This window comes from Rattus rattus, chromosome 5 (genome assembly GCF_011064425.1).
Source record: "Rattus rattus isolate New Zealand chromosome 5, Rrattus_CSIRO_v1, whole genome shotgun sequence".
NCBI lineage: Eukaryota > Metazoa > Chordata > Mammalia > Rodentia > Muridae > Rattus > Rattus rattus.
Window position 1 is genome coordinate 71221937 of NC_046158.1, and position 16671 is coordinate 71238607.

Genomic DNA, 16671 nt, shown 5'->3' on the forward strand with positions numbered 1-16671 from the left:
GTAGAATGAGGGTTATAAAATACTTCATTTGTAGGAAAGTTTAAGAATTAAACACAAAGAATGATCAGTTTCTTACCTGCATATAAATATTAAAATGTTCAAGATATTCTTACTATTATCTGCTTCTCATGTGGTTTTAGAAATTGGGCTAAAATAAACAGAATTAGAGAAATTCCCTAAGGCCCTCTCTTTATCCTAGTTATCCAAAGGAAATTTTTTTTCCAGAATTTTTTTATATTGGAAATTTTTTATTTACATTTCAAATGTTATGCCCTTTCCCGGTTTCCTGGACATAAGCCTCCTATCTCATCCCTGTCCCCTTCTTCTATAAGGGAGTTCCCCTCCCCATTAATCCCTCTTGCCTCACCCTCCCCCCCCACATTCCCCTACAAAGGGAGGTCCATCCTTGGCAGGACCAAGGGCTTTGCCTTCGATTGGTGCCCAACAAGGCCATGCTCTGCTACATCTCAGCTAGAGCCATGGGTCAGTCCATGTATAGCCTTTGGGTAGTTGTTTAGTCCTTAAGAGCTCTGGTTCGTTGGTATTGTTGTACTTATTGGCTTATAAGTCCCTTCAGCTCTTTCAGTCCTTTCTCTAATTCCTCCAACGAGGATCCTATTCTCAGTTTAATGGTTTGCTGCTAGCATTCGATATCTGTATTTGATATGTTTGACTGTGTCTCTCAGGAGACATCTATATCCCACTCCTGTCAACATGCACTTTCTTAACTTCTTCAATCTTATCTAGATTATCTTATCTATATATATATATATATATATGCCACATGTGGGGCAGGCTCTGAATGGCAGTTCCTTCAGTCTCTGCTCCAAACTTTGCCTCCATATTCCTTCCTATGAATATTCTTGTTCCCCCTTTTAAGAAGGAGTGAAATATTCATTCTTTGGACATCCTTCTTCTTGAGCTTCATGATGTGGTCTGTGGATTGTATCTTGGGTAATTCAAGCTTTTGGGCTAATATCCACTTACCAGTGAGTGCACACCATGTACGTTTTTCTGTGATTGGGTTACCTCACCCAGGATGATATTTTCTACTTCAGTCCTTTTACCTATGAATTTCCTGATGTCAAAGGAAATTTTCAATTGGATGGATGCTACCTCTTCACTGTGCTCAATGGCAGAATCTTTGTCATTTACTATAGTCAATTGTACAGTCTTTTTCTATAATTCATTCAGGTATTTGAAATTTATCAACCTAATTTACTGTTTTGTACATTATGGAACTAATTGACTGCAAACTGTACTGTACTCAGCTCTAACTACTATGCCTTACCTTTATTAGCTTATTCTGTATAGCTTATAGATAATTATTTTTCATTACAACATTCTTCACATGCAATTTCTGTAGGTCTTTCTCCCTTCCTTCTTCTTTCCTTTTTTCTCCCTTGATCCTTTTCACCTTTCACTCTCTCTTTCATCAATACCTCTTGTTTTGTTTCAGAGATCTCTCTGGAATAAGCACTCTGGCACCATTGAGAGCAGAGGTAAGGAGATTTCATTGGCAGACCAAAGTTAGGCTAATTCCTGATGTGTCTCAGGTTGAGGGTTGAGTTTGCATTCTCCTTTTATACTCTGACACTACAAGATGGGGCAGCAATCAAGGGAGATTTTGCAGAAGTATGGCAGCAGCCATGGTGTCAAAGGCAATAACCACTCTTTCAGCTATTTCTCAAGGTCATTCCCTTCCAGGTAGTGCGTCATGCTTGACAAATAGGCAGTACAGGAGGTGCTATAAGTAACTCACTAAATAAATCAATGAATCAGTATCTAAAAATCAGTACTTTTTATCTTATTTTACTTCAGTTATTTTTCTCCTAGTGTCCTGTCTAGTTTTTTAATCATGATTTGCATACACATATACAAACATTAAAAAGAAAATTATATTTAGTGAGATGACTCATTTCAAAAACCTTATTTTTCAACTTTAATTTTTTAATAAAATTTGAGTTTTTAATATTTTCTGTATTCACCACCCGCCCCTCTTTATCCTTCCTAAATTATCCACCCAACTTTTTGTTCCCTTTTTGTTTTAAACCCATCTAATCTAATTTGTGCTGCTCATATATTCTTTTTAAAATATATAACCATTAAAATTATGTTTAGAGGCAATAAATTTGAACATCATGAGAAAATGTTCAATAAAAAATGTTAAGGAGAGAATAAGGATTCAAAAAGAGTTCACCACCTTTTTTTTAACAGTAGTTTCACCAGTTCGTAATTTCAAAAACAATGAACAAGTGTTCTCTTTTTATCACACATCTTCTAGCATTTGTTGTTGGTTCTTTTGTTGACCTTGGGCTATTCTGGTTGTCTGGCTTGCATTTCCGTATTTGCTAAGGACAATGAACAATTTTGGTGATATTTCTTAAACGATTTTTTTCTTCTTTGGTAACTTTTTGTTCATGTCCCAGACAATCTTTTTCAAACACGTTATTGAGTTTTTTTCTCTTTGATTTAAGTGACCTGCCATGGAAATATAAAGAGTACCATGAGCGCATTACGGTAGGATGTATGTCCTCATCCTTATCTTCCACTCTACAGATCTTACAGGAATCATAAACATGTATTATTGCCATCTTTATCCAAGGATCCTAAAAGAGTTCTCTTCATCAGCTCTTATTTTCTTCAAAAGATCTTAGGTGGAGGCACAAAATTAATAACAATCTCTAAATTCTAGGTAATACTATAAAGAGCAGAAAATATAAACACCATTGGTTGTTCGGTGACTCAATTTATAAAACTCAGACATTTATAAAGATGTTAGCAATTAAAACAAAGAAAGGATTCCAGTTGCCAAGATACTTTCTAGTAGGAGCAATTTACTATAGATATGTAAGTAGACATAGAGTCAGTTCTTTAGGCTGATAGGTTTATTTGAGTAATTTTAAGTGTAATTTCCATACCATCAAAATTGCCATATTTACTGAAATATAACACAGAACAATATTGCATCTAACTACTTCTTAAGTGGTCAGTAATTTGTGTTCTAGAGGATGGTCAATCTATGAATCTTTCATTTAATCCAAAGTTAGCAAACTGCATAAAATAAGTAAGGTTATTTATGGTATTGTTACCTGGGCTGATGACTTCAAATGATTCAGACCATTAGCTATTTAGGATCTATAATCCCGTCTACTGTATTATTGTTGTTTCTGAATTCATACAACATTTCTACTTGTAACAAAGGTTCTAATTGTAACAAAGGATCCTTAGGATAATGATTGTCAAACTCTCCATCAAAACTACAGCATAATATGGCCCAATCATCTATCAGGGCACACAATGTTTCTATCTGAGCTGTAGTATATGGTATAATAATTCTCTTGGGTACAATACCAAAATGCAGAATGCAAGATTTAACACCTAACATAGCAAGCTGTGCAACAGCAGAAGGGTAATATTCAAGGGTCTTATTTGGAGAAATATGGGGATAAATCCAAAGAAGCAGTCCTTGTTGCCATAGCACTCCTGTGGCTGACGAAAGGTTCTAGTACAAAAAGGAGATCTTCCTTTCCTTGTACCTTCTTAGCATTGCCTTTTCCAGTCTTTTTCTTCTACTTTCCCTTAAGGATAATCCGTTGCTTCCTTGGATTTAAAGCACTTGGGGGTGAAGTAAGCTGAGAATCCCTTTCAGGATCTCCAGAGTGGTTGTAAATCTACATTGGGCATTTTAATATAGGGTCGAACCCAATTTATGCTTCCTAGTAATTTTTGAATGTCATTTAATGTTTTTAAATTATCTTTTCGTCAAGTGGCTGACAAAAGAATTGTAACCAGTTCACCTGGGACTTTCAGGACCTCAGTAGGAGCCCTTTATCAAACTGTCTCAGTGGGCTAAAGGCCCATGGAAAAGAAAAACATTAATCTTGACCTTGGCCACAGCCAAAGCCTGAATTCTAAATTTTGACTGGTAAAACAAAGTTCTTCGCAGTTTGTTGTAGATTTTTTTTGAAACTATTTTAGGGGCTTCTCTGCTCCCCAACCTGGGGCATTTTGACCACAGGGGCAGGAAATGGCTGCTGAGGGGATAGGATCAAAGGCACTCTCTATGTTAATGATGACCAACGGGAAAGGTAACTTAATGTTGGAGATCAACTCCTCTCTTGGAATAAGAGAGGCCAGCAGATAAGGTAGACTCCCTTAAAGAACTTCTCTAAATGAACGCTCTCCTTCTGTGAACAAAAGTTGAAGGTCAGGCCACTAAAGGCAGAAATTCCTTTCTTGTTCTTGTTTTCCTTAGAGTACTCCCCTGCCTCACTCTCAGCCTGTTCAGATCGTTCCTCCTATAGCATTTCTAACACAGTCTGTCCCTTTAAGGTTCCTTGCTCCCAAGCAAAATTTAAATCCTTCCCCAGCTTATCCCAGCTGTCCACCATGAGATTCCCAGAGAGCGATCCAAGGTGCAATGGCATCACACTCACTAAGAAATCTCTCTATAGTGCTTCTTTTTATCCTAAGCCTTTTTCTTTCAAATAGCTCTTGAAGAGCCAGAAAAATTGGGTGAGACTGAGAAGTCCCCATGCTTGCTGCAGTAGCTCTGCAGCTAGTTTCGCTCTCCCCTACTGTGTGGGCTATGAGCACAAGCACAGATAAAACACTATGCTTCAAAAATTAACATTGGCTATCAACCAACACACCGCCACTAGAGAGGAGTCCATAAAATTAAATTTCCTACTCACTACATTTGCTCCATAGCCAGAGAGAGGCAAGCTCTAGCTAAACTCCCCCAATCTCCAGGGGTGAGACAGTATCTGCCAAGAGCCTCAATTTGAGCAATAACAAAAGCTGCGTTGACTCCATAGGTTTTGACTGACTCTGCTAATTGCTTTATTGTTTTAAAGTCAACAGGTTCATGATGTTGCTGCCTGTTTGCATCCAGAAAAACTGGAAAACTCAATCCTAACTCTTTCCATACTTCTGGGCAAAAAGAAGTACCTCCTGCAGGCTTCACCATTCTTTTACATTGAAAGTTATATGGAGGTGCAGGGGGTGCCGTTGGTATAATTGCTTTCTTATCTAATTCTTTGACTTGTTTCCACATAGCGTTGGTGTGTGGCCAGTCAGGATGATATATCTCTTTCTCATACCGAGCGGCTCCTTCCTCAAGGTCTACTAAGTCATTATCACTAAGCTCTGAGTCACTAGACATTCCCAAGGTCAATGCCTTTAATGAGGGATATATTTTCTTTGTCTCTAGGTCCTGATTATTACTCCTGTCTTTGTCTATCCTCTCCTTGGTCTTTTCTGTCTTTTCTTTTACTTCCTTTCCTCCCTTTCTTTTCTTTCCTTCCTTCAAAACTTTCTCTCCTTCTGACATACTTTCTTGTTGCTCTGTAAGGATTTTTTTCACCTGTCCTAACAGCTTCTTCATACATTCATCAAGAAAACTCAACAGGATTTTCTTTTCGATTTTAAGATTATTTTAAGATGCTGACCAAGAAGCTCCTGATGAGCTGCCAGGAATGGGAGTGTGAGTTTCCCATGCTTTACGAGCTTATTTACGATCGATTTATGAGCAGGGCGAGCTGGCGTGTTTATTTACACACGATCTTGTAGCTCATCATTAGTGGGCTCTTCCCAGCAAATGCACTCGTGTCCTGGACAGTGGCAATTCAAACAGAGGCAACACCACAACACAAAAAGGGTAAAAGGCAAAATTGCTAGTCCAACCCACAGAGGATCAATTGGGGAAAACAACATTGCTGTGTTCCACAAACCCTTTTGCCTCTAAACCAAGGCTTTCATCGTTTCTGCTTACTCCAGAGAACCTTATTGTCCCTATTAGGGAATTTTGTAGTCCCTATTACCCGGGAGCTTTATAGTCCCTTATCCAGAAGCTTTATTGCCCCTTCCGGGAACTTACTGACGTCGCCGTCATGAAATTGTAGAGTTCTGAATCCATGAGAAAAGAGAATTTTCTCGGGTGACCATACAGGCCACCAGTTGAAGCACCCACCTCGACCAGCTAGGAAGATGCAACACCGTTGGATTCTTCTTAACAGCCTTTATTGCAGGAAAACCTCATTGTTGATACAGGGGACCCCGAGGAACAAAGGCAGTCGCCTTATATACAAGACAAGCTGTGGCTGTAAACTTGTCCTCTAGGGATTGGTGGAGCATGAAATACCTTATTAGCATGAATATCACCCTGGCCTTGTAGATGCCAGAGGAATGCCAAGGACAAACACTTTGTGGTGCAATGGTTGTATACCACAAACAACCACTAGATGTCAGTGCCATCTTTATCTATATGTGCCATTCGCTACACCTTTTGTTACCTTTATCATGGGAAATCCAAAGTAACTAATCCTTAGTGTTATGTTGTTTTGTTTTTAAATTAAATCTTAGGAACTTAGATCTATGCCTTGGCAATATCTTGAGTATTGAATAAGAATAAATAGTCAGGATCTGTGTTAATTTAATTGAAAATATGGACCTGGTCTACAATATACCTCTTGAACTGACTTTTGGATAAAGGATAAAATTATATCTATTAAGAAATATCTATTTCATATAAAAATATGAGTATAACACTTACCAGTATGTGAAGGCATTTTGACTAGAAACCAGTAAGTGAAATCTACAATTAGCAATTTATTAGCACAAAAGGACATGTCTGAGACTTCATTAGGAAATTGCTATGGTACGCCAGTTTAAACTTATTGGCTAAGCATATTGACCTTTAAATTTATTGGCTAACAAGCATGAACAGATTATGACTTGCATTCTAACTCTATCTGGGAGAAGTCAAGTGACTATCAGTCAGTACATTCTGTGGTTTTTAAAGAATGTTCTTGATCCTCTGGAGAACTGTGGGTGGAGAATGGAACTTGGCTTAGTCTTGACCTGAGGCAGGTGGTGTAAGGCTGTCAAAATCCCCCAGGGTCCTTCAATACAACAGAAGTCCTCAGTGTGTGGAGTGCACTCTTACTCTGCCTGTAGTTGATGTTTTACACCAGAGTTTTTGCATGGCATTTTTCATCTCTGCATTTCTCAGAGTATATATTAAAGGGTTCAGCATGGGAGTGATAACTGTAAAAACCACACTTATTGACTTATCAATGGGAAAGTTAGACACTGGCCTAACATAAATGAAAATGCAGGGGACCAAAAGAAAAGAACAACCACAGTGATGTGGGAGCTGCAGGTGGACAAGGCTTTACGTCTCCCTTCCTGACTGTAGTTTTTAAGAGAGTTTAGGATGAATGCATAGGAGATTAAAAGAAGAATAAAAATGACCATACAGATTGCTCCACCATTCGCAACCACAGTAAGACCAATGAAGTAAGTGTCACTGCATGCAAGTCTCAATAGTGGGTACATGTCACAGATAAAATGGTTGATGACATTGAGTCCACAGAAAGGCAAATTAGACACAAAAGCAAGTTGAATCACAGAGTGAGCAAACCCACCAACCCAGGCTATCACCAACAGAAGGATGCAAATCTGTCGATTCATGATGGTCAAATAGTGAAGGGGTTTACAGATGGCCACATATCGATCGTAGGCCATCACCACCAGGAGGAAGACCTCAGCACCACCAAATAAGTGCTCAGTAAAGAGTTGGCCCATGCAAGCTGTGAATGAGATGGTCTTTTTGTCAGAGAGTAAGTCCATAATCAACTTAGGTGATGTGGAAGTAGAATAAACAGAATCCATGATTGATAGATAAGCAAGAAAGAAGTACATTGGGGAGTCCAAGGAGGAGCTGGCAATCACTGTGGCCACAATAAGCAGATTGCCCACCATTGTCACAATGTAGATAAGTAAAAACATGACAAATAATGCTTTTTGTCCAGTTGGATCTTGAGTGAGTCCCAGGAGGATAAATTCTGTGACATTGTTTCTCTGTCCCATTTAAGTATATTTGGATTGCTTCTCAGTGAGAAACTCAGGAAAACAGGATCTGTAATGATATAATTAAAAGACCATGAATTTCTTTTCTTCTTAAGCACATCTTCAGGTTTATCTTTTATAGTAGAGGACATGCTGGAAACCTTTAGTAACATCTATTCAGGTCCTCATCTAACTAGCCAGTAGATTTTCCCTTAGAAATTTTGCATTCCTCAGATTATTTCATTTGAAGCATTATAATTAATGTCTCTGACTCCAACTCTTCATAAATTAACAAAGAACCAAGCCACAGTAAAGAAAAAACGAGTTCTCACTTCCAACAAACTCACTTATTAGTGATGGCAGTTATCCACAAATATATAAGAAGATATACAGTCAGTTCTTTGAACTGATAGAGTTATATCTGTTGACAGGTATATAAAATGTATATATGAATAAGATCTATATATCACCAAAATTCATATCTTCTTGAAATATCTCACAATATATATTAGTAGTCAGTCATTCAAGTCTAAAAGGATGCTCAGTCTTTGGACTCACTCATTGAATCACAAGATACTAGATACAATAACTAAAACCTTTCACCTACAAGATGAACTGGAATAATGGTGGCACAGAACTTGTACGGGTGGCCAACCTATAACTGGTCCACCTGAAGGCCCATGCTATGAGAGGGAACCCGCTGACACTGTATGAATAGCCAGGAACCAGAGGTTGCTCAGCCCCAGGAGCCCAGGATAAATCCAAGTATAACTGGTAAAAAAAAATCAATAAGGTGATTCCTAATGATATTCTGCTGTTCTCATAATCTATGCTGATTGTCATCAGAGGCCACCATTCAGCAAATCATGAAAGCAGATGCAGAGACCCACCACCAACACCAAGCAAAGTCAGAGGAACCTTTCAGAAAAGAAAAAGGAAGAATTCTAGAGCAAAAGGGGTTGAATATACCACGAAAACATGTTATTCAGAATCAACTAAGCAGGGCAGATAGGGGTTTCTGAATGTCTTAGTTAGGGTTTCTATTCCTGCACAAACATCATGACCAAGGAGTAAGTTGGGAAGGAAAGGGTTTATTCAACTTACCCTTCCATATTGCTATTCATGACCAAAGGAATCAGGACTAGAATTCAAGCAGGTCAGGAAGCAGGAGCTGATGCAGAGGTCATGGAAGAATATTTCTTACTGGCTTGCTTCCCCTGGCTTGCTCAGCTTTCACTCTTATAGAACCCAAGACCACCAGCCTAGGGATGGCACCACCCACAATGGTCCCTCCTCCCTTGATCACTAGTTAAGAAAATGCCTTACAGCTGGGTCTCATGGAGGCATTTCCCCAACTGAGGCTCCTTTCTCTGTGATAACTTCAGCTTATGTCAAGTTGACACACAAAACCACTGAGAGTGGCACGACAATCACAAAGCCTTATGGGTCTGAGCTAGGTCTCTGCCTTTAATTATGGTGTGTTGCTTGATGTTTTTGTAGGACTCTAAGAGTGGAAGTGGAGGCATCTCTGATTATTTTGCCTGAGCTTGGAACACTTTTCCTCCTACTGGGTCACTTCATCTAGTCTTGATATGAGTGTTTGTGCCTAGTCTTATTGTAATTTGTTATGATGTGTTTGGTTAATAGCCCCCAAAGGACTGTTCTTCTTGGTTTTTGGTTTTGATTTTTGAAGGGAAATAAAGGAAGAATGGATATGGGGCAGGTGGAGGGAATTTGGAAAAGTGGAACATGAAGTTGGGATATAACACATGTAAAAAAACAAATATTACTATAAAAATGTAATCCACTTACTCTTACATAGACCACTTACTTCATATTCCTTGGCCTGTTATCTTTTTTAAATCTTGTCCATTGCGGTTTAATACACTGATTTCAAAAATGTTTATATTTATGACCTTGGTTTTATAAATTTTCAATTAAGCTAAATAAATTCATGGCTATGGCAACTACTACATTAAAAGCTACTATATTAGAATATATCTATTTTAGACGTGCTTGTTTTGGTATAAATACATTCATAAGAAAGTATAATATTTAACCATCTTAAATAGAAGCAAAGAAGTAGATTCCACACAAAGATGCCAGGATATAGATATGAAGAGAGATATGTGCACACTACACACACACACACACACACACACACACACACACACACACACACACACGAATGACAAGCCTAACCAAAGGAAGACTGGAAACAAAATTAGAAAAATAACTTTAGGAAGATAAAATAAAAAAAGGACAAGAGCGAATGTGCTATTTCACTAGATGGCAACCATGATGTGCCTCACTCACATAACTGTTTTGTCTCATTAGGAGAATCTCCTTGAAGAAACAGACTGACAAAACACACCTGTTTCAGGTCATAAAGCTGTGAAAGGATTATGCCAGTTCTCCTTAAGCCACAGCCCATTTTGTGTATGTTTATTTCTTTCTAACCTTAGGTTCTAGTTTAATAAGATAGAGGTTCTACTAGTAATTATTACTATATACTTATTATTTAAATGTGTACTTACTAATATAGCAGAGTGAATGCTAGTATTTGAATTACAGTTTGTTTTGTCAATTCTCAAATATTTTGAAGTAAAAATTTAAATAGTCTTGAAATGCTTCCAAATTAAAGTCTTAATATCTTTAAAATATTAACACAGGTTATTAAGAATATTTTTTCTCAAAGTGTAAGGGGGGTTACTGGGAATGTGGAAGATGATTGGAGAGAGAAATGTAACTATATTATAATCTCAAATAAAATAAAAAAGAACATGTTTTTCCCAAAATAAAGTAGACATTAACAAAATTACCACACTAGTAATTTTAATAATAATTTTAAATATATGCTTAGTTAACATCAATTACATATTATCCTGAGCCTGAGTTTGTCTCTAACAACATATTACATGCTTGCTTAGGTCATTTAGGTCATATAACTTTCAAAGACATGGTAGAGATTCTTTCTTTTACATTGTAGCATGGTTGTTGAGACTTTTTTTTATGAATTCACATATCTAAAACAAATTACATGTAAATATATTAGGCAAAATATAATCTCTCATAAAGAAAAATATAAGGTACCAAACTGGTTTGTCTTTTATTTATTTAGCATATATCCTTTGTTGTTGTCAATACAAAAAAATAAATACATGTTAAATATAAAACTAAAACAGCCTATGTTTGGTATTTTGCAAGTTAATTCTGTGTTTAGTAAATTTGCTATTGAATTCAGTTGCCCTCAGAAAGAATATATGATGTTTTAGCCATTTGTTATATTTCAAGGTTTCATAGGAATTTATCTTGCATTATTCTCAGTTATTTTGTAGATGTGTATTTTGGGACTTGTCCTAGGTATACAAAATTAATGTTTCTTTCACTTTTGTATCTATGGTGTGATAATAAAATATATGAATAACATTCATAGGTCTAGAAATAATCACTACTGATGACTATTTCTATATTTCAACACCAGCTTCCCATTAACTTATTCTACCAGAGAGATATAAAACAGCCAACTGAATGTTTATAATGTAAAACCACTAAAATCAACATTTACTATATAACAGTAGATTAAAACTCTTACCTGCTAGTAAACAAAAACTTCTTCTTGTTTCTTTCTTGTTTCTTCTTGGAGAAACAAGTTATATATTTTCATTGCTGTGCAAAATTAGATGTTAGGCAAATCAACCTGATGTGGGATATTATTTGGTATATCAAATATACAAACTCAAAATTTAGCAACACAATTTTTCTTAAAATTTTACACATTTTTTTCTGTCAATCATTTCTTGTGAAACAATGAAAACTGACTATGTTATGTGGACTCATGATTGACCATTTAAGTACCTAGGTGTTAGTCCCTCTATTTACCAAGCCAGAACTTCAAATTAGTATCTTAGATAAGAAGATGATTGAGGTTTTCCACAAGTATAAACAGATTTCTATTTTATTCTCAAGCATCATTTTTTGGGGGGAAATACTTCTTCCTTCAAATATTTAAGTAACTATTTGAATATCTGTACAATTTCAACAAGGAAATTCAAACCTTACAAAAAATTCTGGGAGCAGTCAGAGATATGAGAAAAGAGAATGTTAGTATGAAGACTGGGCCTCAACTAAGGCATCCTCTTTTTTGGACCGAATTGAGTTCTCAAAATGGCCTCAGGCCATTCTAAATAATGATTCCTTCCTTTATATGTACAGATTACATCACCACTAGTTTAACATTAAGAGACTACAGACTGCAATCATAATAGATCTGTTAGACTACTTGGAACAAATTCAAATGCAGCAAGCTCTTCCAAACAAGTTTCTTCCCTGGTCAATTCCCTAGAGAAAAAAGGGCTGCCAAGAGATTCTGACTTATTTGTAATATAATGAACCTATAAGATAAAGTGAAAATTTCTGATCTGCAATGATTGATAATATGTGAATTGTAAATGATCAAATATTTAGTAAGCACAATAGTATTTAGAACATTCTGAAGGAGAGAGCATGCCTATCCTCTTCTCCATCCACCAAGCACACCATGGCATTCCTCTGTGAGCCTCACTCCAACCAAGAAACTTTGTGTATAAAGCCACAGAGCTCAGAACTTTAGACTCCAGCAGTGATATCTAGCTCTTCAGAAGACAGTCTGTAGAAGTTGTGCAATGTTAGACAGACTGTAGGCTTTGATAAGCTCTGACTCTGAGTCCGAAGAAGTTGTAAGGATATTTACGGTGTCAGTAATTTCCCTTCTTTTCAGAACACTATGAATTGAATTTAGATTTGTATAACAAACTAAAGACAGGAAAAATAATCAGTTTTTAATGCATGTACAAGTGCTCAAAAGTCTTCGACTGTAATTCATTTATCTTGGGGATCCATCAGCTCCAGTGAACAGATATCATATGCTTGGTTCGACACTGGATCTTTGATGTCATAAATACCCATGTAAACATGCTTCATTACAACTTGTCTGTTTTCAACCTACCGAATAAATGAAATAAAGCTATCAATCCCAAAGGTTATATGTATTTCTTCTAAGTTAAACACTAAATACTATGAAACATATTTAATTCTGTAAATATTATCAAGACATAAAGTCATCATGAAATACATTATCATTATGTAATTATGAGCTAATATGTATGCCAGAACAAATGTGGTTGTAAGAAATAAAAAATTACATTTGAAGTTGCTGGACTTATTTCATCTTTCTGACAAATTGAAAACTGACAATTTCAGAAGAATGTATCACTTGATGAAGTTATTTAATGGATGTAATTTCCTAAGTCTCTCCATACTTGAATTCAGAGAACTACAAGTACTTCTTTTAGTCTGAATAAATGAGAGTGTTTGTAGATCATATGATGCCTACACTAGGTCAAAATTGAAATTTGCTTGCTTCTTTAAGAAAAATATATGAAGACTATTATCATAGTGCATTTCCTCTAAATGCACCAAATTCATGGTAATTCTCTATAACCAAGATGTGATCTACTCCAGAATACTAGAAAGAGATTATGTGTTTGTCACTTATGAAATTAAAAAGGAACATTTCTCAGTACCAAATATCAAAAAATGAACAGGTCCTATTACTGAAGACAACACTTACATATCTCACAGAAAGGGGAAGCTAGTGCCTAACTAGAGGCTTTACCACTGCTGACTAGGGATCATGGTACTGGAAGGTACTCTGTATGCTTTCAGAGGGTAACAGTCACCAACTTAGCTGCAACCACTATGATTTATAGCCAACATGATACACTGCTGCAATCTTGTCACAAACATTGTTTGATTAACTAACCACTGTCTGGTTGGATTTAAGGACCACTCCACAAGAAACCTACTCTTGAAGGCTTAATCCTAAATTCTAATCAGTGAGGAAAACTGATGTTTGCTATCTAGCTTATAACAACATAAAGCACATGGTTATTGAGGGCATTGGTAACTTCTTTTGTTCCTGGATGCATTCCAATCACTTTGAATTATCCATCTAACATGGACAAGAGGATTGGACTTCCTATTGGTGAGCTGTGAGGTTGCCAGTGACAGTATTTAGCAATGCATCACTCTGTACAGGAGGATTAGGCTAGGCTTCTGTGGGAACAACATTCCTAGGGGCTGATATTTAGAGCTGGAGATTGTAGCATGGTTCCAGGAAGAATCTGGACAAATCCACTACTTTCTTTCTCTTGACTGTATTTTCCTAACAGCTTTCTTGACAAGGTATTTTCTAAAATATCAAATGTAGATTCCACATTGTATTACTATACTTCATGGACTGAAATCTGTTATTTTTACATATGAAAGTCAGAAGCTGTTCTCTTTTAATATGCCATGAGCTCTTAAGGAAACAGATATTGAAAAACAGCAAAGTAACAGACATTCTAAGCTCAGAACTTTAATAGGATGTTTTTATAACTATAAAATCTGTTAGCAAAGATACCAGCCACCAAATGAATTCATATGACTTTCCAATTGTGAAAATAAGATTTGGTATTTTTGTATATTTCTCCATTGTTCATTTAGATATTTTGTTTATGCCTCCTTATCATTAACATTAAAACTTCAATATTACTTCTATTTAATACAAATATGTCAAGAATTTTAACAAAATTATATAAAAAGCTCTCTTTTAAATATAAAATTATTTTAAATATTAATGTGCTATTAATAGTGTAAGAGGCAAATAATGATCCAAGTAGCTCTATATTATTTCTTTATTCTTGGCAAGAAGCTTTCTCAGCTATCAAAATCAATTAAATTTATTTAAGAAACACAAAAGTATTTTCCACAAAGCAAAATAAATTTACAGTACTAATTATGGCACATAAATCTTTAGTCTGTGTAAAACTATTTTGTTGCTCACATTTAATGTTTATTTTCTACATATTCTGACAATCTTAAAAATGCATGTTTTTCATTGAAAGAATTCACATACTAATTGTTCTCATTGCTCTTAGTTACTAACATTGAGGAGAAACTTTGTGTAATAAAATAATTTTCTGGCTTTCCTATGGACTTCTATATTGTATATAGAATTAGATATTCTATTATGGTGACAGTCGCTAGAAAATTGACTCCCTCTATTTCTCTTCCACTTCATTTCCCTTTACTTGTCCAAAGTTTCCTCATGGCATTTTTCATCTCTGCATTTCTCAGAGTATATATGAGGGGATTTAACATTGGGGTGATAACGGTGTAAAATACAGTCAATGACTTATCAATGGGTAAAGTAGAAGGAGGCCTCACATACATAAAAATACAGGGAACAAAGAAGAGGACTACCACAGTAATATGGGAGCCACAGGTGGATAAGGTTTTGCGCCTCCCTTCCTGACTGAGATTCTTCAGGGAGTGAAGAATGACCCCATAAGAAATGACCAACAGTATAAAGATGACCACACAAATTGCCCCATCATTGGCAACAACTGTGAGGCCAATAACATAAGTGTCTGTGCAGGCCAATTTTAATAAAGGGTACATGTCACAGATGAAGTGATCAATGACATTAGGGCCACAGAAAGGAAGGTTATATACAAATAGAAGTTGGACTACAGCGTGCAAGAAACCCCCAAACCAGGCCAACAACAACAGCAACACACACACACGTTGGCTCATGATAGTCAGATAATGTAAGGGTTTACAGATGGCTACATACCGGTCGTAGGCCATGACAACTAAGAGTAAGATCTCAGCTCCGCCAAACAAGTGTCCTATGAAAAGCTGGCTCATGCAAGCTTTGAAGGAAATAGTTTTCTTCTCATAGAGTAAGTCTATAATCATATTTGGTGTAACTGTGGTTGAATAAACAGCATCCATAAATGATAAGTAGCCAAGAAAGAAGTACATGGGGGCATCTAAACTTGGACTGACCACAACAGTCACAACAATGAGTAGGTTGCCTGCCATTGTCACAACATAGATGACCAAAAACACAACAAATAATATTTTCTGGCCTTCAGGACTCTGAGTAAGGCCCAAGAGAACAAACTCAGTCACATTGTTTCTCTGTTCCATGTATTCTTCTGTATATCTTTATTCAGTGTTCAAACAAAGCATTGGAAATGATAGCAGCAACGTCATGAAATTTTAAAATAATGTTTATTCATTCTAGAAATAAGAAAATAGAAGTCATAGCTTATTTTATTCCAGAACTTATTAATAACATAAATAGGAGTCTCCAAAATTCAATGGTGTTACAGGCCAACTGAAAGAGAAATAAAGACATATTTAGGAAAAGAACAGATTGTGAAATAAGTGATATGTCATAATTAATTTTACAACTACCCAGCAACTGCTGAAATCTGACATGAAACTAGTACAATAAGCATAAGCAGAATAAAGATAGTTTAAAGATATTATGTAAAATTTAAATATCTTAATATATAGAAAAAAAGCATGCAAGAAATTAAATAATAATTAAGCATACAGTAAATTACATTATAATCTCAAAAATAAAAAATAAGATTTTAATTTCATAAAACTTAACTTTAATATTTACAAAACAATTAAAAGAAATACATTGAAATATATGAAAAACATTATAGGATGTTGAAACACAAATATAGGTAGAAAATGAAAAAGATATGTGTGAGTCTATACCTATCAAGTCAGCAATAAATTATTCATGAAAAAATATTTAAACTTTATGTTTTGGACACAATTTGATAATATTGAATATTTGACAATATTGAATGAGAAAATATAAGAACATATTATCTCACCAATTTATCCTTTAAAATCTTTTCTATAGAAACTAAACTCAAGGTACACAAGAACATACTTCATTGTTTTATTTAAAATCACATGAAGGAA

General features: G+C 35.8%; 1 protein-coding gene and 1 pseudogene across 1 annotated transcript; both read right to left on the minus strand.

The window, feature by feature from the left end:
* Positions 1 to 6925: 6925 nt before the first annotated feature.
* Positions 6926 to 7875, minus strand: LOC116900461 (annotated as a pseudogene).
* Positions 7876 to 14955: 7080 nt separating this feature from the next.
* Positions 14956 to 15873, minus strand: LOC116900462 (olfactory receptor 4A15-like). Its single transcript, XM_032902202.1, has one exon. The coding sequence runs from the start codon at positions 15871 to 15873 to the stop codon at positions 14956 to 14958; it is 918 nt and encodes a 305-aa protein (XP_032758093.1).
* Between the last annotated feature and the right edge of the window lie 798 nt (positions 15874 to 16671).

Excerpts from the sequence above, each read along its gene's own strand:
- LOC116900462 (XM_032902202.1), bottom strand. The coding sequence starts at position 15,873 with ATGGAACAGAGAAACAATGTGACTGAGTTTGTTCTCTTGGGCCTTACT.